This window comes from Falco rusticolus, chromosome 9 (genome assembly GCF_015220075.1).
Source record: "Falco rusticolus isolate bFalRus1 chromosome 9, bFalRus1.pri, whole genome shotgun sequence".
Lineage (NCBI taxonomy): Eukaryota > Metazoa > Chordata > Aves > Falconiformes > Falconidae > Falco > Falco rusticolus.
In genome coordinates this window covers 43,676,087-43,698,611 of record NC_051195.1, presented here as the reverse complement: position 1 = coordinate 43,698,611, position 22,525 = coordinate 43,676,087, and the positions used below count along the sequence as shown (strand labels likewise).

The 22,525-nt window shown below is 43.5% G+C and overlaps 1 protein-coding gene across 3 annotated transcripts in view; it reads right to left on the bottom strand.

Moving 5' to 3' along the window:
* Positions 1-976: 976 nt before the first annotated feature.
* The window catches only part of TNC (tenascin C), a 72,098-nt gene continuing 50,549 nt past the window's right edge, over positions 977-22,525 (bottom strand). For 2 of the 3 annotated variants that reach the window (XM_037400011.1, XM_037400012.1), the window contains 12 exons: positions 19,006-19,278; positions 13,433-13,555; positions 12,035-12,178; positions 10,755-10,874; positions 10,164-10,307; positions 9,151-9,281; positions 8,042-8,174; positions 6,095-6,246; positions 5,090-5,186; positions 4,241-4,402; positions 2,793-2,956; positions 977-2,290 (listed from right to left, as the gene is read on the bottom strand). In XM_037400011.1, coding sequence (XP_037255908.1) covers positions 2,180-2,290; positions 2,793-2,956; positions 4,241-4,402; positions 5,090-5,186; positions 6,095-6,246; positions 8,042-8,174; positions 9,151-9,281; positions 10,164-10,307; positions 10,755-10,874; positions 12,035-12,178; positions 13,433-13,555; positions 19,006-19,278 — 1,754 coding nt within the window. In that variant the 3' untranslated portion in view covers positions 977-2,179. Of the gene's footprint in view, positions 2,291-2,792; positions 2,957-4,240; positions 4,403-5,089; positions 5,187-6,094; positions 6,247-8,041; positions 8,175-9,150; positions 9,282-10,163; positions 10,308-10,754; positions 10,875-12,034; positions 12,179-13,432; positions 13,556-19,005; positions 19,279-20,752; positions 21,026-22,525 lie in introns of all 3 variants that reach the window. The other variant, XM_037400013.1, reaches the window with a different exon arrangement.

Below are 22,525 nucleotides of genomic sequence, written 5' to 3'. Positions count from 1 at the left end.
TCTGCCACAGGGCAGGCATAGCCCAGGACAGACGGACTCCGTGTGCCATCTGCCGGTACCTGGGCTTAAAGCAGATGAAGGGAGTGGGCAGCGGTGCCAGGAGATGCTGGAATAGAAACAGTGTGAAGAGAAGACCTCCAATAGTTTTTACTAATTTTGTTAGGAATGTCTCCCACTTCCCCTGCCAGGCATTGCCTGTTCCCAGACGGTAAACCCTCTGCACCATCCCTGCATTCTCTTAGTCTGTGGTCCTAAAGTCTGCCTAGCCATAGGTAGCTGTGGCTGTCTGAGATGGTTCCTGGGAGATGAATTACAGGTATCCACAGAAATTAGACATTTCTGAGTTGTAGTTGCTGAGACGGATTACTAGCAAAGCATAGCACACAGGTTTTGATGCTCTTGTCTGCAGCACCTTCTGTGTCCCCATTCAGCTATTGCTGTGTCCTGGGGCTCTCTCCCAGTAAAGCTGGTCCCAGTGCACACCCTAGCACTGGGGCGCCCCACCAGGCTCTCCCCTCTGTGGCGATGCCAAAGTTTCAGTCAAGACCATGAACAAGACAGCCCTGGGACATAACCATTCCCGAGGGCTAACGCTCAGCTAAAGCTCAGAAATGCAATAATCAAAGGATTACAATAAAAAATAATGACAATTGTAAAAGGAAAAAAAATTAGGAAGGTGGGACCTGAGGGTGAAGACAAGTAATGCTCTCCTTCCTTCCTTTCCTCCCTCCTGATTTGGAAGCTTTTCAGTGATGTTTCCAATGCACACACACTTTTTACACCCTGTTTCAAAGCAACAATATCCAACCTTACCCAGGAACTAGCACTTCATGGTAAGTCTTACTCAGAGCTGATCACATCCACTCTGACTGAAAGTATCTTCTTTCCCAGCCACTTCCAGCGAGCACCAAGGAGGAGACAGAAACACTTGTCTTGTTTGAAAAGTACAGCCTTGAAACAGGGCAGAGAGACTGGATTAAAACAAAAGATCTTTTATTGCCTTCAGCTGAAGAGTATGATACAGAGGAACTACACATAGGTTTCATTCTTATTAAAAAAGAGAGCCCTTTATTTACACAAGTGTTCAAAGCTGCCCATGGTACCTAACAACAACTCTGTATTTGTATTCTTCTGTTAGTTATTCCCACCTAGATGGAGCAAGCGCTGGTCAGTAACACTTAGAAAAAACATGTAGGAAGCTTTTGGGCAGGAGAAAAAAGAAAAGAAATATGTTCTAAAAGAAACCAATTCCTTAGGGGCATTTCACTGTTACAGACCCAGCAGAATACTTACAGCCAGTCACTGACACAAGGAACAGTTTTCGTATGGGCTCAGCAGCCTAATCATTCTCAGCCTTTCTTTTGCTTCCCCATCTAAGGTAACATACCCTGGACATGCACAAACTCAACATGTATGAAAAAAGGTAGAAATTTATTTTAAAGTAATTGTGCTTTTATTTATAAAAAAAAAATTTACAATCAGACACTGTCCTGCTGTGTTTCCGAAAGCATGGTTCTCTTAAAAATGACAAAAACCTTAGCTTATTATTATTATCATTATTATTATTACTTTTTCATTATATTAATAATATTAATCTTATGTTTAAGTTTAAAACATACTGCTTTCCCCTTCCCATCCCCTCCTTCTCTGTGGTACTTGATATATATATAAAAAAAGGCTTTCCGACGACCAATGAATTTCAATTATAGCTAATAATAATAATAATAATAATGATAATGATAATTAATCATACAAATTTCTGTGTGTAAAATATGGCTGGTTCTAGAACAAACTACCAATGTACAAAACTGTTCTCCCTCCCTTACCCCGGGTGACCCAAAAGATAGTCAAACTGCGGAAGAAACTTGTCCCAGAGGCTTTCTGAGAAAACAAAAATCAATGAAACAACATACAACCCTTGAGATTGTTGTCTTTGGTGTGGAGGACATTACTGGTGGGCAGCTGGAGCTGCTCTGCTAAAAACACTGGGACGCTTAAGGCTTATTGTTTGGGCTGCTGCAGAAGCCTCTGTCGGGCCACGGGTCACCGATGCTTTGGTACGACTACCAGCTCCTCACATCCCACCACCCCAGTGATGCCAGAGGTTCTCCCCACACCCCCACTCTATTTCCCTCCCCCCCATCACCCTGCCCATAGCCCCTTCGCCACCACTCAGGCTTTACGCTCGCTTTCGCCTGCCTTCCAGATTTCGGAAGCTGGAGGGTCTCAGCTTCATCTCTGCAAACTGGATGGAATATTCGTGGCCCTTCCAGTGGAACCAGTTAACACCCTGCCAAGACAAAGATGAAGTGTGGGAGGTCACACATTCCCTTTTCCTTTTGTCAGCTTTCACTGCTTTTGTTTCAGATGTCGGGCTGGTTTATAATTTGAGAACAGAGCACGGCAAAGGAGCAGGGCTTGGGGAGGCACGGGGCATGGGGTGCTGGCACGCGTGACCTGTACAAGCAAACCCACACAATTTCCCCTGGAGCTGTCACCCTGCCCGGCTTTCATGCCATGATGGTTTGCTTCACATGTTGAAAACTACAATTGTTCCCTGCACGCTTGGGATATTCCTTTGGAAAATCATACAAAACGATCAAATTTTCACCAGCTGACATTAAATTCTTGTTTTGTGAGCAACTGTCCATATCTTTCCCTATGATCCTTTGGTCTGGAGGGTGGGCTTGGCTGGTGCTCTTATGTCCGGGTAGCTGAACCACCAGACAGACCCATAATTCCAACTCCCCTTCTTCTCATGCATTATGGAAGCCTTCAAACGCCAAACTCACCTGACTGTGGCTGTTGTCACCGTATCTGCCCATCAGATTGACTCGGTGACAATTCTTGTACCAGAAGGCACCCTTGTATGACAAAGCACAGTTGGTGATGGCAGAATCGTTGTCCTTGTCAAAGGTGGAGAAGGACCTTCCGTTATGGTATGTCATGGAGTCACCTGAATGGGGGAGACAAAAGAAAGAGCAAGGTCAGTGATTTGCCTGGTTTAAATCACATAGGAGTGACCGTTCTACAGAAAATGTTTGGACCATGCCATGCACCATCTGTGAAGCCTGACTGTGTATCTATGTTTTTAAAAATTGACTTGTTTTAATACAGAAGGAAGTGACAATTTTTATTGTTGGAAGCAAGTAAAAATATTTTCCCAGGTGGTCTCTAATCCCCAATTTATTAAGTGTATTTTTATGCAGCTCAATTTTTCTGCATTTTGTGCTGAAAGCTGGATCTTGGCCCTGTACAGAAGGCAGTGTGAACAAAGCAGGTCCAGAGACCTCCGCAAGGAGTGAATCAAGACCAAAGGAGTCTCCACACTTCCCTGGCCCATGCAGTAAAGCCACCCATCTTCTTTAGCTGGAAACACAGACAGAGAGATGGCTGCCTAGCACTGACCTCCCACTCCCAGGGGCCAGGTGCCCATTTACAGGTGGGTGCAAGAGGACCAGCCTTGGGTGTACGCCTGAGGCAGAGCTCCCATTCATGCCTTACTATCTACGTTGCTCCATCCATTAATCCTCAGCCTGGATGCTTAGGAAAAGGTAGTAGTAGAATTGAATCCTACTAACTATAGCAGCTACTACTGCTCTGCACCAGTGTGTTTGCCTCAAATAGACATTAATTCTACTACTGCTGCATATTCTTTGTCTGTAACCCTATAGACTGTGCATAAAGTTCATGTGATGGTCACAGGGCAGAGTCCATACATACACATCTCTGTGGTCTCTTTTTATGCACCTAGCAGCAAAATCTCTTTTCAAGACATCCTCTGGAGCTGGATTTATCTTTTAATCCTGTGAAGCCCTGATGAGGACTCACTAAGTGCTGCAGGGTTTGCCCCAGTGTAATTACAAAAGGCAGATGATTTGTTCAGCAAAATTAAAAATCATGTTATAGCAGGACTCTGCCGCATATTCGGCTGAGAAGACACGAGGCTGTGCCAAGCTATTCTTAGCTGTATAAATGACAGCCAAGCATCAGCCAAATGAGTTATATGGCTGTTTAATACACTTGTTTATATTCTGTCATAAGCATGCCATAAAATGTGGCACCTAAATGATTGGAAGATTTAAAATGGAAACATAAAATATATTGATATGTTTATATTTTCAAACACCTAACATATCAGAGGTACCTGCTGTGACACTGATCTGCAACATTCACAGTTATCTTGAGTCAACTGGGAGGAAACTGCAAATCAGAAGCAAAAAAAAAGCTTTCATCTCACCTGCTGTGCCACTGTACCCATCCACTCTTAGCCGGTATCTGCTCTTTGAGTCTCCAACGCTGAACCTGTCATAGACAGCATAAGCTGTCTCACCTTTGTCCCGCAGATCCACACGCAGCTCGTACTGGCCCTGAGAAGTGATTTTGTGGAGGTTCTCCAGGCCTGTGGATGTAAATGAACAATTCATTTGTCTCCCCGTGTTTATTTCTCTACCGTCACATTATCCCATAAAGAGGGTCATACTGGCCTGTATAGATACAACAGGGCATACAGACTGGTGAGGGAAGTGAGCTATTTCAGCTGTTAGCACAACAGCAAACAGCTAAACCCAGGCTGGCTGGGAGACCTCTTCCCTTCAAACCACGGCACAAGGTAGCCTGTTGGGAAAAGCAATCAAAGTTGTGCTGTGTGATCATCGCTGCTTTTCATTTTACAACCAAATAAAATGTAGCACAATCTTTGAAAAAATTTGCTTTTTCCTTCTCTTTTCCCCACTTTGCTTCATTCAGTTATACGCCTGTGTTGCTGCGGGTGTTCTGGAAGTACAGGCAGAAGGTTTGCTGTTGCTTCTCAGGCTGCCTTCTGACTCTCTACGGAGCCCCAGTGAGCACTGGTATGCTATGTTTGGTGACCCAAGAAATGTGACAGCTGTGACCTGCAGCTGTGGGGACTGGCTTGGACCTGGCAGTTCCAGTCTCCCTCACATGCTCTCCTCAGCCTCCCTCAGCCAGGTTACCGTCCCCTTTACAAATATCCTTGCCAGCTAAGCGGAGGCTTCCAAGAGGCTCCTAATCTTTTGGGCTGCCCTTCATCTTTTCTTTTTAAGAAAGACAAATTCTTGACACTTACCTATCCAGAATTCATCCTGAGGATCTCCAAACCCAGCCACATAAGACTTCCAGTTCTTGTAGAAATCCTCCTTTCCGTTTTGACGCCTCAGGAACACCTACAACCATGGCCACAAGCAGCGTCACCGACAGAGTGCCTTGGGCAGAAAGGGCACTAGTGATGTGGCTTTGCCAAACGCAGAGCCTGGCGTCACTGCTGCCCTGCCTTTACCACCCGGAGCAGCTGCTGTGTTGTACCACGACTGCTGAATGCTCCCTGCTGGCTTGGAGTGTCTAGTTTCTCTGTTGGGTACCCAGGCTCATTCCCTGCATGATGCTCTCTGCTTTTTTAACAGCCTCTTGCACTTCTCCATTTCTCAGCCAAGTCTTTCTACATCCCTCAGTCCCCTAGCCATGCATTTCTCCAGCTCCTTCTTTTCTTTCTGTGCCCTGGGTCCCTCTGGCATGTCCAAATTCGAGGCTGTCAGTGCAGAGAGCTGGTGAGTTTATTGCCATTCATTTGTTGTCCAGGTGGGATGTGTCCCTTGCCGGGCTCACCACCATGCCCCGTGGCTGCTGAACACCTGATTTTTCTGGCCTGTGATTAAATCTCCTTCACTGTCTTTCTCATCCAAATAGTCAGTCCACCCTCCTCTCACCTAATTAGCTATTTAGAAGGTGTGTATCTGATCTAAGATGGTAATTTCAGCATCCCCTATAGCCAATGGAGAGAGATCAGTGCTTTTCCTAGGTGCTGAAACCACTGATGTGACCCATCCTTTGGATGGTCTCTCTCCTCTCCTCCAGCTCCCCCCTCCACCTACAGAAAGAGCTGGTAAGCTTGTTCTAGGCACCTAGGTGTCCTACCTGAGATAAAATTCCCCAAATTTACAGACAAGTCATCCCTACTCTGATAAGAGAGCACTATGAGGGATGCTGTAGGTGAACAGGGATGGGATGTGCTATCCCTGCCCTTAGTATAGGCAGATACACGTAAGGGTGGTGGGGGGCTCTCCCCCTTACTCACAATCCAGCCGCCACCGTCCTCGCCCATGTCGCAGAAGACTTGCAGAGGCTGAGCCTTGTCCCCGTTCAAGTAAATTGTGTAGATCCCAGAGGTGGTTTCTCCATTCAGGAGAGCCTGGGAGCAATCTTTGGGGTAAGGATAGAGAAGACCAGCTGCACACACACAAAAAGAGAAAAAAGTCCTTAAGAAATCAGCAGTTACAAGGAATTTGTTGAATATAGATGACTCACGAAAATCTGTTTGGGGTCAATGGCACAGCCAAGTACATAGTGCAGGAACGGGGTTGTAATTGCTATCCTACATGTAGAAGATTCACAGTAAACAGCAGATGATGTAAATTTTTCTTTTGAATATGCTTTTGCACATCTGTCTACACTTTTTAAGTGCTGTGAATGCCGCCTAACTACTCCCTGCTATGATGGGAATGCATCCGCCAGCTAAATACTGAAATGGCATGAGCTGTGTTCACAGCAACTTTTGGGTAAAACCAAACCTACCAAACCCTGATAATGTCATAGAAAAAGGAGGGGGAAATACAAAGACAGGATTACAATGAAAAATAAAAAGATTGGTAGTATTTTGCTAGCAAGTACAATATTAAATATGTTACAAAACTTTCAAAAAACAAAGCAAACACTAACAGTTGAAACTACAGGGAAATGTCATTAAGCATTTCTTTCTAACAAGCTAATAGCATCATTCCAGTCAGAACAATTTCTAACCCCCTAAAAAGCTTTTCTTTTTACTTTTTAAATTCACTCAGGCTATTAACTTTTCAGTCAATGGTCCAATTAAGTGAAGTTCTAGGTGTGCCTGTTGGAGAGTTTGAACTGTGGCTGTTCACGGGGTGGTTGTTGCTCCCTTTCCAGAGTGCTGGCCATCCCTGCCGCTGCCTCAGCTACAGAATTTGCATCAGCTCCTGGATTCAGAGGAAAGTAGCTCTCTCCCTCTAACTTAACAGCACACAAATGCATGTTTCGAGTTGAGGCCAGGCTTAAGCATCTGCCTGAATGCGGCTGACACCCTGTTTGTATGGGCAAAGGCACCCCGTTAAGTCCCTGCTTGCGGTCAGTTTCCCAACTGTTGCTTAAATACACCCAGGTTTAATTCTCCAATATCTGGTTGTGGTTTGTTGCCTGGTGGTAGAGTTTATCCTGCTCTGCACAAGGAGTGACTGTGAGCAGGGTCGGGGATGTGTCGCTTTCATCAGCACTTCTGTGAGCCCTTGGGCTGACGGTCCAAGTGACAGAAGGGACAATGGGAACGGCTGAAGGTCCTGCTGGTTCTAAAAGGCTGGAAACCATGGAAAGTGAGACAAACAACAGGTGAGGTTTCACAGTTAATACTGAACAACTTTTTCTTTTAACGTCAGCTGTGAAGTGACCTTCAGAGAACCCAATCTACTCTTGCATTCTGCTCACTGGAGAGCTGTCCTCTTAGAGCTGGAACAAATGCTGTGTGGCTTTATGAAAACTGATCTCAGAAAGAGTAGAAAACAGCCTGTCCAGAAATGCATCTCCTTGGACCACTGAACTGGTTTGTGTATGTGTGTGTATGTGGTTTGCTTCATTTCAACTTCAAATGCTGATTTGTTTTAAGCACTTGCTATGCGTCAATACAGAGGTCAATCAGGGTGTCAGCTGGGATTTTAAAGAGCAATGTTCCTTTCCAAATTTTACGCGGGAAAGATAGGATGTTTCATCAGAGAGAGGACTAGAGACGTAATGTGGATGGATATAAAGAAAATAATTTCATCCTGCCAGTCTGGTGAAAGCAGGTGACACTGCAGCTCAGGGGGAACAGGGACTTTTGCACTGACACTACAAGCAAAATGAAGCACATACTGACAGTTGGAGTAAAAATCTTCTATGAGATCTGTGCCTGCTCTGCCCTGAGAGCAGTAACTTATATGTTCCTTCAGCTGTGCGTGTGCTCTAAAGGCCTTACTTGTGGTGAAAAGAGTCTGGATTGTTTTGCTCTTCAGGGATCCGCTCAGCGCCTGGAGTTTCACCATGTACTGAGTAGATGGGCTCAGCTCCGTGAGGCTGTAAGAAGTTGTCTCGGGGTTTAGGATGACTTCCTGTGGAGAGGAGAAATAATACAGGTAAACCTCAGTGAGCAAATCATAATGACCAGAACTGTTATTTATTTTAGTTTGTCACATTATTTTTTTGTGGTAATTATTTATGGTATTTTTAACGATCTAAATTATTTAATACAAAACTTCTATTCCTCTAAGATTTTTATTAAGCAAACTTCCTTTAGAAGTTCGAGAAAAGTTGCCTGGAAATGAATGTTTACCATCATAATGTATAAATTGTGTGATATAAAAGCAAGTTAGCATAAAAGTTTACATGCCCTAAACATACCCATTGTATAGATTTGTTTGTGAAACTCATAAAAAATCAAGAATAATCACCCTTTAGGACAAGGAAATATACTGCAGTCTTCCAAAGGCTGCTTTTCTGTAACTTTAAAGGACTGGTTTTCAGTATGCTTAGGGGATTCACCTTCTTGAAACTCAAAACCCTTTCTGATGTACCAGGCTGGACATCCAAAATTATTTGCAATTTTTTGCTGGGATTTACCTCATTTAAGCAACCAGTGTAATCTAGTTATTTAGGAACATAATAAAATTATTGGGGAGCAAGAGGCACTTTCCAAGGAGATCCATCCTGCCTTAGACACCTCCCTTGCAGAGGGGTGCGTTCTCCTGAGTTTGGAAAGGGGAATCCCATTTTTTGAGGTGTCTGAGTTTATCCTATGGTACAGGTTTGGAATGAGGGAAAACGGCTGCTTGTGCTTTTATCCATATTGTGGAGAGATGACGGTTGAAATTCTGGCTGCAATTGAGCTTGTTTCAGGCTGTGATATAGGAAAGTACTTACTCAGGTTTGGAATGCATTTGTGTTCAAGCAGGCACTGAAACAGGCACTTTGTATTTTACCGTGTTTATCTTAAGGCGTATGATTCTGTTCCATTGCTGGATGCTTCAGAGCATCTCTGCTGCCCAGTTCTGAGGCACAGCCCTTCTGGTTTTGTTACAAGTGCTCTACCTTGACTCTGCCATCAACGGACTCGTAGATCAGGAGATAACCAGTGACAGGAGCACGAGGAGGCCTCCAAGTCAACACAGCTGTTTCTGACTGAACCTCAGTGGCACTTAAATCTCTTGGAGCATCCAGTCCTGATGGAGACAAAGGATCAATTAAAATCACAACTATATGAAGTTTAGTACTCAGGCTATCTTTATGGACAGTATATTAAAACAGGAAAGCAAACATTTTCTCCCCAGAAATTTGAAAGTGAAAAATATTACAACCTACATTTTGTAATCAAACAGTAATTTTCCCATTGGAAGTTTTGAAATAAAGGTATTTACTTTATCTAAGTCTAAGTATTGGCTTGTGTCAGGCACTTTATAAGCAGTTGCATCAAAATGTCTTTTGAAACAAAATTGTGCCTTTCATTGTTTCACACAAGAAGAGGGATTGGTATTTATATATTCCCAGGAAGAAAATCTTTGGTTTCAATGACACCTCTTTTGGACAGGAAAATTTTTCATACTTGGTCTGGCTACAGCTTCCCTTCTTCACTGTAATTATAACATGGAATTTGTAAGACTTGGCTCTTGGCTCCTTTGCCCTGGGACAAGCCAAGTAACAGTGAGGAAAACAAGAAATGTCCATGATTTCATTGATGCTCCTGGAAAGCCCTAAGTATGAAACTAGCTGGATACCTTCAGCATTGGTATTCCAGCATCAGCCCCAAAGAAGAGCTCTTGCTCCTGCTTTGTTTGAGAATCTGTAGAAATGGTGACAGAAAACCACCTTCTGGATCAGTCACGCCAGCCTTCCACCTGAGAAAAGTTGGTGCAAATGCTACCCAAATTCAGGTTTCTACTAAAAAAAGCACAACGTGCTGGGTCACTTGCTGGTATTAGAGAAACGTAAGCCAGGAGGGACTAAAAGAGATGGCAGCTCTCCCCTGCAGTGAGGTGGGACATAGCACCGGTAGTAAACTGAGTGGAGAGGGTTGCTCTCCCCTGCAGTGAGGTGGGACATAGCACCTGTAGTAAACTGAGTGGAGAGGGTTTCACTCTTCTGTGTGTCCTTCAGCGCATGGATACTCAGCGTATACTCAGTTGCAGGTCGAAGGCCCTTCAGGTCATACTCCACAGTGTTTCCTGATACCATCTGGGTAACTTCTGGTTCTAAGAAGAAAACACAAAACAGAACAGATCCCAGCATTATTCAGACATGTCATGATGTACTCAACTTCACACTCCACTCAGTGATTTTTTAATTTTATTTTATTTTATTTTTTACTAGCTGGGGAGCAAGAGCAAAATAGTAAAAGCCCAGAGCCCATCTCCCTGCTCTCACCTGTGCTGATTCTGAATTACTACCAGAGTACTTTAGCGAGAAGTATTAGCACTCTCTAGTGTTCATATGAATTATAACGCCATCTTTTCAAGAATCTTGTTACCTCTGCTCACATCTGAATTGGGAATGCCTAACTGAAATGACAGTTTTTAAAATGTTTCCCTCAAATAACAGCCCCCTGCCATCTTCCTGGAGTCACGTCGCTGCACCCATTTCGGAGCATCCTTCGAGAGCTGTACCGCTGTCAGCTCCCGGACCCATCACTAACTCCTCACCGTCCTCAGAAGCGTAGGAGACAACGTAATTATCCACAGCAGCAATCGCTGGCTGCCAGGTCGCCAGAGCCTCAGCATCTGTGATGTTCACCACTACTAGACCTGACGGGCTGTCCAGAGCTGAAAGGAAGAGAATAACAAATTGAAGGAATTTGACATTTGACAAATGTTCTTGGCTCTGTGCAATGCTCTGTTGTAAATACATGATACAAAATGCACAAACACTGCTGCTTGATGCAGCTTTTCTGATTGCCTTTGGAATAGTGGAGCTCTGCAGGAAAGACGTCAGTGCCTGTAAAGAGACATCAAATGCCTCGGCTGGAAAGGGGGGGTCAATGTCTGGATTAAACACTGGGAACAGCCATAACCATGTTCTCAGATCAGTCTTGATATCGTCAATCTTAACGACTCTGTCAGAGCTGACATATTTCTCTCAACACCCCGAAATCTGGGCTGCTTTTTTGGAGCAAACTTGGGAGGCAGAGCTGGGAAAAAGAATTAATATGACAGCAACTGATCACCACCATGACCTTCTACCGGCTTGCCCTGCATGTTTAAAAATAAACCAATCAAACAGGCAGCCAACCATCCAAAATCCCCACACGGCCTGCCTTGCTTCCTCACAGGACTCTGCTTTGCACATGGCTTTATGCTCTCCCTGAACTAGGATAGATATCTGCCTCCAGTACGGCTGGGATGGGCTTAGACATTTCATGTTAGTATCCAATACTCGTCAACTTGTTCCTTGCCTCTGTTCTCTGGATACTTGCTCCCCCCCAAAATAAGAATGAATGATGGAGACTGCAGGGTGGGGTCAGCAGAGGCGGTGAACCCTCATTGCCTGCAGGGATATTTAAAGCTGCTGAGTTAAAGAAAAAAAAACAGGAGAGAGAATGTTTTTACTCTTAGCACACAGTCTGGAACCTGGGAGAGTCTGAGTCCACAACAAAAACTGGTCTGAGCTGCTCAGCTGAGCTGGCACTTTGCTCCCTTGTCTGTAAAATAGTGTTAAGTAGCTTCTGGTTTTTTTTCTGATGTATTAGGACTGTAACTATGTGAATTGTCTCTGTCTCACTGGAAGTTGAGCATCAGCACTAAGCAGATGGGAGCCTGATCACTTGCAATTTCTAGTCTCATCTGAAATACAGAGGCACAAAGAAAGAGTAGGCAAAAGGACAGCAAAAATGGGATTTCAGTGGGTCTGCAGCTCCGGTTCCCCAGCCTCTCCTACGGCACAGACAACACATTGGAAAAACTGCTATTTGCTCTTTATTTATCACCTGTTTTCAGAGTGCCAGAGATGGGTTCACTTTCTTCAAAGCCTTTCACGGAGATGATACTAACATTGTAGTCTACACCTGGCACTAACTTCACCAGCTTGGTCCTTGTCTTGCTTCCATCGACTGTAACAACATTTGGAGTACCTAGGATGAAGCCAAATGCCAAGGGATTAGTGACACAATACTCCAGGAAATGCTTGAAGGATGTGTTTCAAGCTAAAGACATTTTGACCAACATGCACCTACTTGTACAGGAGGTGGTGAATTTTCCCTAGTTAGTTACAATCACCGATGTCAAAGGGTAGCCTCAGGAAAAAATATTGCTGCCATGACATGTAAATCTAAGACATTGGTTTCTATTCATTCCTAATGGTATGCCAACAGTAAGGAAAAAATTAACATTTCTGTTCAGAAAAATAGGATTTTACAAATGAGATGTAAGGTGAAAACACAATGTACTCTACATGGAAATTCATACACCTGCAAGAGGACAGGACTCGCAACTTCGATCTGCCTTGTTTCTGGTAAGGGCTAGAAGTTTCTCTTTCACCCATCTCATTTCAAATAAGGATACAGTATATATCATTTTAAGAGGTGCTGTATATGTGGGTGAGGACTTAGGACACATATTTGTTTCAGATTCTGGGTTTATTCCAGGAAAGCACTTAGACAAGTGCCTAACTTTATGATAGCGGATTGCTCCTTTTCTTCTGTGGGACAACTATATATTTAAAGTTGTGTGCATGCTTACATACTGTATTTTCTAAAGGCTTGTGTCTTTACTTGTCTTAGTCAATAGCATGTCTTTTATAGTTCTGACATCTGTAGTGTTTGCTGTGTAGCTGTTTCCATTCAAAGATGTCCCCAAGTTATGCTAAAAACCTGTTTAAGTATAGGAAGTTTTTTAAAATGAACACTAAAACCAAGATATAATGGATGGAATAAAACAACATTGGGGAGCTCTAAGAAAATCACTGCCTTGGAAAACTATTATAACCATGAACTACGATTATTGTTTCCAAGGGCCATTTTTTCACATATGCTTAGCTCATAAAGTGCCTACAAAATAACGAGACAGTTTGGAAAGAAATCCTTACTTAGGAGGCTCAGGGGGAATCTAGATTTTTGTGAACATGACCCTATTAGGGTACCAACGATTCCAGTACTCAGCTCTGAGCACCCTTACAAGTCTTGTCCATGGGATGTAGGACACTGCCGAGACAGAGGTTGGCTCACTGGGACCATGTATCCACATCCACATTCCTGGTCAGCAGTTTGAAGAAAGAAATGATCTGTGTAAGGTGAGCTGGGAGATGCACTGAGAAATGGATATTGGCACAACAAACCCTTTCTTCTCTCCCTTTTGTCACCTTCCTCCCTGTCCCTCTGCACAGTTACCTCCTGTGATGGGGACATAGGTTATCCGGTAGCTCTCCACGCGGCTGCGAGGGGGTGTCCAGCTGACTGTAGCAGAGTTTTCCGTGATGTCAGAGAAAGAAATTCCCTTGGGAGATCCAACAACTGTCAGTGGAGAACAAAGAACACACACACACCACATAGAAAGGAAAGGTAAATAATTGCTTATCAGTTCTTAGTGCTGGAACTCTGATTTGTCTTACCCCCTACCCCAAGAGCTGATGCTATCAATATTCTGTCCTAAACAACACTAATGCAGGGAGCACCAAACAGTTAACGGTGTTATTACATACTGACAGCAGCAATCTATTTGGTCTAAATTTTCCTTTTTCAGTAATGTTGCAGTAGTGCACAGCATAAAAATACCCCAGACACATATTGGCATATTGTGTACATAGAGGTAACAGAGATTTCAGTGTTACAGAAAGGTATGGAGGAACCCTTACAGGAATGCCACCTATTACTCAGGTATCATTATGTTTATATTTTTTTTTCTACCTCAATTTCACTTGGATGGTTTTTAGACTTTCCATTGAGTATCAGAGCCGCAGCTGTGACACATAGCCGTGGCAGCCCTTAGCAGTGGAGAGGTCTCTCTTTCTGATCATAAAGTTTTTATTCTAGGATGCTTAAAAAAGACCTGGACTCAGGTGCGTGAGTTCATCAGGGGTCTCTCCTCTCAAGCACTAGCTGCCTGTAAGTTTTGTTGGCTTCAAACTAGAGGTGACTAGATTTTCTCCTTGGAATCTTTATCTGAGACCACGAATTTTCTAGGTATATTCAAACACATACATCCAGAGGATATCCAAGTACAACCGTTGTGAAGAAGGCACTTGTGGTTCCCCTGCAGATTTTTGTTATACAACCCAACCTTTCCCCATATGAACCTGAGCACTACTATTGCCCCCATAAATTGGATCAGTAAGCTGGGCTAAGAAAGCCCAGTTTTGCCCAAATGACCCAATCTTATGATGCAAACCAACACTGATTTGAAACATTCCAGTTCAAGACCTATTTAAGCTACTGCAAAAAACATGGAAAGGGCTTCTGGAAGGACACGGTAAAGAGAGCTGCTACTTCAAAGTTTACATTGAGCATCTCACTTCCAATTTGTTTTTTTGACTGTAACCAAAACAACCCTGATGTGTATTAAAAAAATAAACAGCCCACACAGAGTAGCCCATTAGCACAAAGAGCACCGATACTCAACATCAGCTACATTAAGAGCAGTGAAGACAGGCTGAGGGCAGGGGAAGGAAAGGCAAGAGGAGAAAAAAGCGACCATGCTTGAAATAGCTTGGAAAGAACGTGTCTGCGGGAAAGAAGTCAGAGGGCTGCTTGTTCCATGTGTCCCCAAAGCTTTAGCAGCAAAGCCCTAAATCAACTGAAAGGCAGGGAAAGATAAACAACAGAGCTCTCAAGAGAAATGTAAATTATTACTCTGGAGCTCACTAAACATGTTGCATTCATGGGGTTTGCTCTCATGGAAAAGCCAAAAGAAAGAAAAGAATTAAAGATAATGAAGGAAGCAAGGTGGGATTAGTAAAGCTACAATGGCACACAAAGTTGCTACTGATCTAGGTACAGTCTGAAGAAAACAAGAGCATAAAGGAAACCTGGGAAAGAGAGAGAAGTGAAAATCACATTGATTTTGTTGCACATTGTAGGTGCCCTTAGTGACTAGAGAAAAGTGCTAGTGATGACTCTGGAGACCAAAGAGATGGATCAGCAGTTCATTTTCATACATATGGGGAATTCCAGCTTTTACCAGGAAAAAAAGTACCCAATCCATCCTACTTGGGCTCTGCTGTGCACGCTTTCATGGGCTTCGTGCTTGTTTTCTGTACCAGAATCTGAACTGCATAACAAACAGTAGTAAGAAGGGCCTTGACTATGTGAGAGTTCCATATACCCAGGTACCCCAACTGCAGCTACTTTCCCGGGAGCAAACCTGGCAGAGGCAGTATAATGGACCGCCAGAGCAAGCATCAGTCCTGGAACGAGTCCCAGAGATTTAAGAGGGTGGTACCTTTGAGCAGAGGGAAATTAGAAAGGAGCAAATGAAACCATCTTCTTGGTCTCCCTGAAAGCCAAAATTAAGCAGGCAGAAAAGATGGCCAGCATGCTTCTGTTATAAAAAACCACAGTACATCTGTTGGGCAGACACAGGTAATTAGCGTTGTCCTCCAGCATCACTCCCCATTAGCTGTAGGAGAGACAGAACTTTCCTGTGAGGTTGCTAAAGCACTCATGATACCTAAGGAGCTGCTACTCTTTGGTTTGTTTGCAAAAAAATTGTTCTTGCATTCCTAACAGACTATAGCAGAGTGTTCCCTGACTTTCTTCTCCTAAGCAACAGGAAGCACCAGGTTGCATTTATCATGTAATAAAGAGCATGTAAAGTGTTCTGTGACCATCTCAGATAAAAAATGCCGTCAACAGTGTGGCAAAACTCCATTAGAAGAGGAGGAAAGTAGCAACACAAGACTCACACTTCCGACCAAGGATATTAAATGGCACATACCTGTGTTGTGGTCCCCCAGTGAGGGCTGAATTGCACCTTAACGGACATTATACACATGAATTTTGGAAAGACACTGTCCCTCTGAGAGCATCAGAGGACAAACTCCCTTGTGCCAACTTGATTAGACACTGCAGATCTGTATGATGCTGCCTTGCACTATGGTGATTTTATAATTGTCTTCTATCACAGCAGAACTGATGAGGCTAAAGTGACAAACAAATGCAGAGGGTAGGGAGAATGGGTACCATCATCACCCCGAAGAGGATAGCCTTTTAACAGCATTATTATCAGCAGTTCTGGGGGAAAAACTCTTGCTGTTCACTTGTACACATGGGTAAATAATGGAGGAAGAGCTATTAGCGATGGGTATGGGAAGACAGACTTCATTGTTACTTCTCCTGCCCAGCAGTTTCACACCACATTCCTGGTGTGATGGCAGCAAGGGACATCATCTCAGCCTCTAGGCAAGTCACCATGCAGGACCAACACAAGCTGCATGGACAAAATAGCAAATGCCAGTCCTAACCTGCTCATCCCTTCCACATCCGAAGCCCACGGCTGTCACTTGATCAACTGCCTTGCCGACTTCTTCTTACAAAAGGAAGAAGGAAAGGAAACCACAGAGGAGGACAAGGCAGCAAAAGGCAAGCACTGCAAGATCTTTCCTCTCTCCTCATGGCAGGCGGGTGGGTGCTGTACAGACCCTCGGTGAGGATGGCTTGGGATGCTCAAACCAGACCCCCTCAGCTGCACCAGTTACATCAACTGAGGACCTGATCCCCTAAGACTGCATTTGTGTATACGAAGGGTATGTGCCCAGGTAAGTAAGAAGGGGGAAGCTGCAAGTGATAAATAGAGAAGGATTTTCAATCTAGATTATTTTTCTGCCTTCATTTCCCTGATATGTTCAGTTTAGGTTTGCTGGCCTGTTTGCTAGCTTTATTCCCACTGTTATTTTACTCTCTCCTCTACTAAAGCTAAAGACTTGCTAGCTAATTTATTTCTTGCTCACTCATAACTTGTACACAGGCAGAAGAAAGTAAGACTGAATCTAAGCCTGTCTGAGCTACCCCTTTCAGGGACAGAAATATTTCTTTGCAACCAGACTGGAAATGCTATAAATATACATATGTTTGTGTAATAATCAACTCCTAAAAAAGACATTAGTTAGATGCCTTGGCAGCCCAGCTACTCGATGTTGTGCAACCTGCAGTCCAAATTATTTAGCTGGATTTTTGTGGCTCCAGCTCTATTATCAATTATCCATGGGCTATTTACATCTGACAAACATCTTTGGGGCTATTGGCTTCAGTAGGTGACATGTACTAAATCTCCCTTAAATAACCGAATAAGAATGTAGTCATAAGCAAAATGACAACTCCTAGTGGTTTACCATAAATATCCTGGAAGTCAGTGAAAACGGGGAGATGCTGCTAACAAGTGCAGCTGAATTTAAACATCCCTCTCCATTATGAGCTCCCCACGAGCCTGGGGGACAGCGGCTTGTGATGGATGCATGTTCTGCTCCATGTAAATGTCTGCGTGAGTGTACATATGCCCTTGCTGTTTATTCAGGGAATGTGATGCCAGTCACTGAGCTGGTCAGAAATGTGCCTTTCCGTGCTAACAAGTGGCACCACAGACATTAAGTTAAATCATGAGGCCCTGCTATTTCAGGAAAATACTGAGTTATTATTGTCCTTTTTCTGTGTGCTGTCTGGAGGACACTGCTATAGTTGGGCAAATGCCTCTTGTATCCATTTCTCTTGGCTTTCTCATGCACTGAACTTACTTGTTTCGTGCTCCTTGCCCTTCTCCAGGAACTGGGTTGATTTAAAATAACTGTTTTCATATCAGCAAGCTCAAAATTTTTAAAAGAGTCAATTTGGGTTGAAGAATGTTCCTTCATTTGCTTTAGATTTCAATATGTTTCAAAATGAAACCATAATTTTGGTGGAAAAAAAATCAAAAGCTTCATTCAAAAGTGCTAAAATGAAATGCTTCGAATTATGAACCTTTTTTGTTTGTTTAAATTAATTTAAGAATTTCAACATAAACTTCAAGAGCTTTTTACTTGACTAGTATCTGCACACTTTCATAGAAAAATTATAGAAGAAAAAATATTCCAGCTATGAGCAGCAAGAATGTCCTCCTCCCTGCCACTGAGAAAATGAAGCTCTGCTCCAGTGGAGATTTTTCAGAAATGTAGAAAGGTTTAGGCTAACTTCAGACAGAAGATATTTGCAGTTATGTTTACAATGTTGCTTCATTAATGTGAGACTATGAAAGGCCAGAAATCCAGCTTTGGGGAACTGGCATGTTGCAATTGAGGATTAAGGCCTTGGTATTTATTTTTTTTTAAAAAAAAAAATGTATGAATTGGCAGGCATACCTGCATCTTTTCTTCTGGATTATTTTACCTGGGTAAGACACTAAGCTAATTTACATCAGGATTTTTGATAGACAAGAATGAGAATATATAGAAACTTCTGCTGAGAGAGTTCAAAGTTTTGATTTTGCAAGAAACTCAACTTCATGTTGAATTACTGAGAACATCTTGCTTTTGGTAAGATCAGTCCAAGTTAAGGGTGCTTAGTCTTTTGCTGATCAAGCCACAAATAAACTCCTCAATAGCTCTGGCAAATTAATTTTGTTGTACCCCCTTTCTGGGGAGGTAAATTGTTGTATAGTGGCGATATGCAATTAGTCACAGTGAATCACTGAAACAGGGTGATACAAAGAAAGTATTTCTTGGACCCCAGAGCCAGTGCTTTCATTGCTAGACTGCTGCCTAATTCCAAATGAAGAAAGTAATGAAATAGAACCACATTATATAGACAGTGATGAAACTAGGGAATCAGAGCTGACTGATTATAAATAACTACAGCACATGGGAGCAGTAACTCGGCTAAGGGACGTGCAGCGGGCAGCTGGAACACCTCAGGAGCAGCTCGAGCTGGCTGTGCAAAGGAGAGATGCTGAAAGAAACAGGCGTGAACATGTTACACTTTTCCTACTGCAAAGACAATACCTGTGGTTGCTACTGCATTTACGGGTTGGGAACGTCGTCCACTGCTAACTCCATAGAGCTCAATTTCGTATTCAGTGCCCTCTTTCAGCCCTGTTATATCCTGGGTGCGCTCGTGGCCTGGTACTATTAGTTCCAGTGGATCAGATCTCCTTTTGGTATCCCTGATTTTTAGAACAAAACTGTTGAAAACCCCATCGTCTGCAGTCCAGGACAGACGGAAGCCATCTGGAGTAGCATCTGAAACCAGAAGGTTGTCGACCTCGGGTTCTGCTTCTAAAAAAGGAGAAGATAGCAGCAGGGAAAAGAAATGATTTGTTAATCAGTTCATTGGAGACCTGCCTGAGGTCTGGCTATAGCACACTGCAAAAATCCAACCACAGTTCAAAGAAAAGGGAAACAGCCTGCCAGCTATGGAGACCAAACCGACCCGGACTGTTAGCATCATAAACCTACTGAAGAAGATACATGTGAGTGTGTGCAGGCCCATTCAAACTTTCACTCTTTAATAGCAAATCCACCGCAGGGTCATACACCGTTTGCCTCTGGCATGCAAAATTACATACATGCTAATAGTAAGTTTCATGTGCATTTCTCCCTTGCTACCTATGTGAAACCTTTACATATGATAAACACAAGCTCTTGTTATAGATCTGCAGGCATGCCTGTAATGTTGTCAGGTCTCTCTCTGTTAGGAGGACTGCATAGAAGCCCCTTGAAAGGGTCTTTTTCTTCATGCAAAACCCTTATTTCATGCACTTCTGGCATCTGTGATGCTTCTGATCAGATGAATCCTTTACAGCAATATTAAATAAATGCTGAAGCAGCTCAGGGGAATTATGAAAGTTTATGTTCCTTAAACTGCACACTTAAATCCAAATGCAAGACCTACTGGCTTTAGTGAAAGAACCCATTCAAGAGGATCCCAGGAGCTGTAAGTTATTAATTACCTGCAAAATATCTTTAGCTCTGTGTGGTCAGGCGTCATTACCTAGAGAAATGCTACTGGAGTGGTTACTACCTTACAGCATCTCCAATGCACTTCTTTCTTCCACAGAAAGACATTCCTATTCATTTTCTTGCAAACTTCCGATCAGGTAACCCCCAGCTTTGCTGCTGCATACACAGCAATATGCAGATGAGACTTGATGGTTATGGGGCTATGGAATCAGTCTGCAAAGATTTTTCAAGAAAGCTCAAGTGCTGCTGGCAAACAGCAGCTATGATGAGGTTGAAAACATGAGCTAAGGTTTTCTGGAGAGACATGCCAACTTTGTGGGTAGCAATGATCACATTTGATGGTCTTTGGGTGGAACCCACCCAGAGAGTGAAAGAAAGGAAGCCTTGGGCAAGAAATGCATCACCCTTCCTGAAGGTCCTGATGGTTGGCAAGTTGGAGAATGCTGCCCAACAGCTGTTAACAAGACGAGCTCCCGCATGCAGCTGTTTTTCTTTAAAGACTTCGGTTAGAAGTACCTGCATGACCATACCAGAAACTTTCACCCCTCAACCCACATCATGCGCCTCTACAGGATCCCTCATAAAAACAAAAAGGGAAACATCAAGTTAGAAGGAACAGGATTTCATTGGTGAACCTATCAATCACCAGGAGTTATGTGTAGCCACGATGCAGAAAAGGATGCAAAAGCCAAAGTTTGCTCTGCAAATGGATTGCATGAAACATCTTCCATGTGAGAAGAAAAGCAAGAAAGAAAAGGTGGAAAAGAAGAATTTGTTCACATTAAAATACCTGTAACAGCCACAGTGCTTAGGGGCTTTGTTTGGTGCCCCTTGGCAAAACCATAAAGCATAACCTCATAGCCAATGCCAGTAATAAGGCCTTTAAGCTTCAGTTGCCGCTGGGCTCCCGTAAGGAGGAACTCCTGTGGGTCCAGCAGCTTGCCGGAATCCACCACGACTACTAGAAAGTTGTCAAAGGCATTCTCCGATGCCATCCACGACACTGTGAACCCATAAGGGTTAATATCAGAGACAGTTAGGTTTTCCAGTGGGGGCATGGCCTCTAAAAGAAGGGAAGGTGCAAAAACACACACACAAAAAAAAAAAGAAGCGAAAAACATTGCAAATTAGAAAGTGTCACAGATTCCACCAAACATAAATCACATTTTTCCCCAAAGTACGGATTCAATAGAAGTGCATAGCCAGAACCACGAGACTTGGATTTTCAGTGGAGCCTCCAGAAGTCAGATGGTCAACTCTTAATTTTCATCAAGGGTGTCTCAGCACCTTGACTCGCAAGCTCCATTGAAATTCCTTCCAAGCTCACTGTGGAAGCACATTTCTTCTGTTACACATGCACTGTAAGACAGTTATAACCAAAACTCTTTTAGAAATGCTATGCATGAAGCTTTTATTTCCTTCTATTTGTCTCCACCACCAGTGCTTTAGGGACAAGCCTCAACTTTGGCATTCACAGCTCCTGTACTGCGCTGCTTTGCCTCTCTGCTTCACGTGAATATCTCCAGCTTTTCTTTTCACAATGGTGGAGGGGTCAGAGATGCCTGAAGGACTGCCAGGAGCAGGACATTCATCAGCCAGGGTCACAGCCAGTGCAAGTACTAAACACTTCTGCAGGGGACAGGCAAGGGGCCGGACTTGCCCTGGCTCAGGGCAGGGGCTAATGCCTGCGGAACAGAGCAATGAGACATGATCTGTCCAAAGAGCTTCATGTGCAGCTGCTAGCGTGGTATGTTGACAACTTCAATTCCAGTGAAGTGCCTTTTTTTTTTTTTCCCCACGTCAGCATGACACTTGTCAAAATTTAGAGGCTGTGGATCAATCCTCAGAACTTTCACACCAAGTCTCTAGGTGGGGGGGCGGGGGGAATGAGAAAAAAAGAAAAAAAAGCGCCATCATTTCACAAGACAGTTGCTCAGTGCATTTTGCTCACTCAGAATCTGAGAAGTGAAATAAGATCAGCTGGCTTTGCTAAACCCTGGCCTTGATCCTGCATCCCAGGCATTGCTAGCTTTTCTCTAAACTACTTGTGAAACCTTGCTTTGTTGGCTCAGCAGTGAACTCATCCCTTCTTCCAATCGCTCAAATTCTGCTCACTTCAGAAAATATGAGTTAGCTAAACACAGAATTTTCTCTGGAAAAGGGTTTGGGGTTTGGTTTTGACATTTCACAACTGCTGAAACTGATAATCTGTTAGAATTTAGCATAAAAATTACCTCTTGAAGTTTTATAATTTGGAAGTCCTTGTGTTTTGATGTTTACACATTTGGATGCCAGAGATTCAGCTCCAGTTTATGCAGTTCAGAGACTTATTTGCAGCCTACTTGCTTCTGATCATGCAAGCCCAAAGATCCACATTTTGGTTTGGTCTCTGGGAGGGTGAGTAAACAAGCAATAAGCTCCAAATGCCGAAATTATTTTCCTGGGATAGGTGTTGAGTGACACCACCACTCTAAACCCAGCAGGTTTCTGTGAACTGCTGGCACAGCTCTCTGCCGCGCAGTGCCACATGTTTACCTAGCTGTGGGAAGCCTTCTCCCAGAAT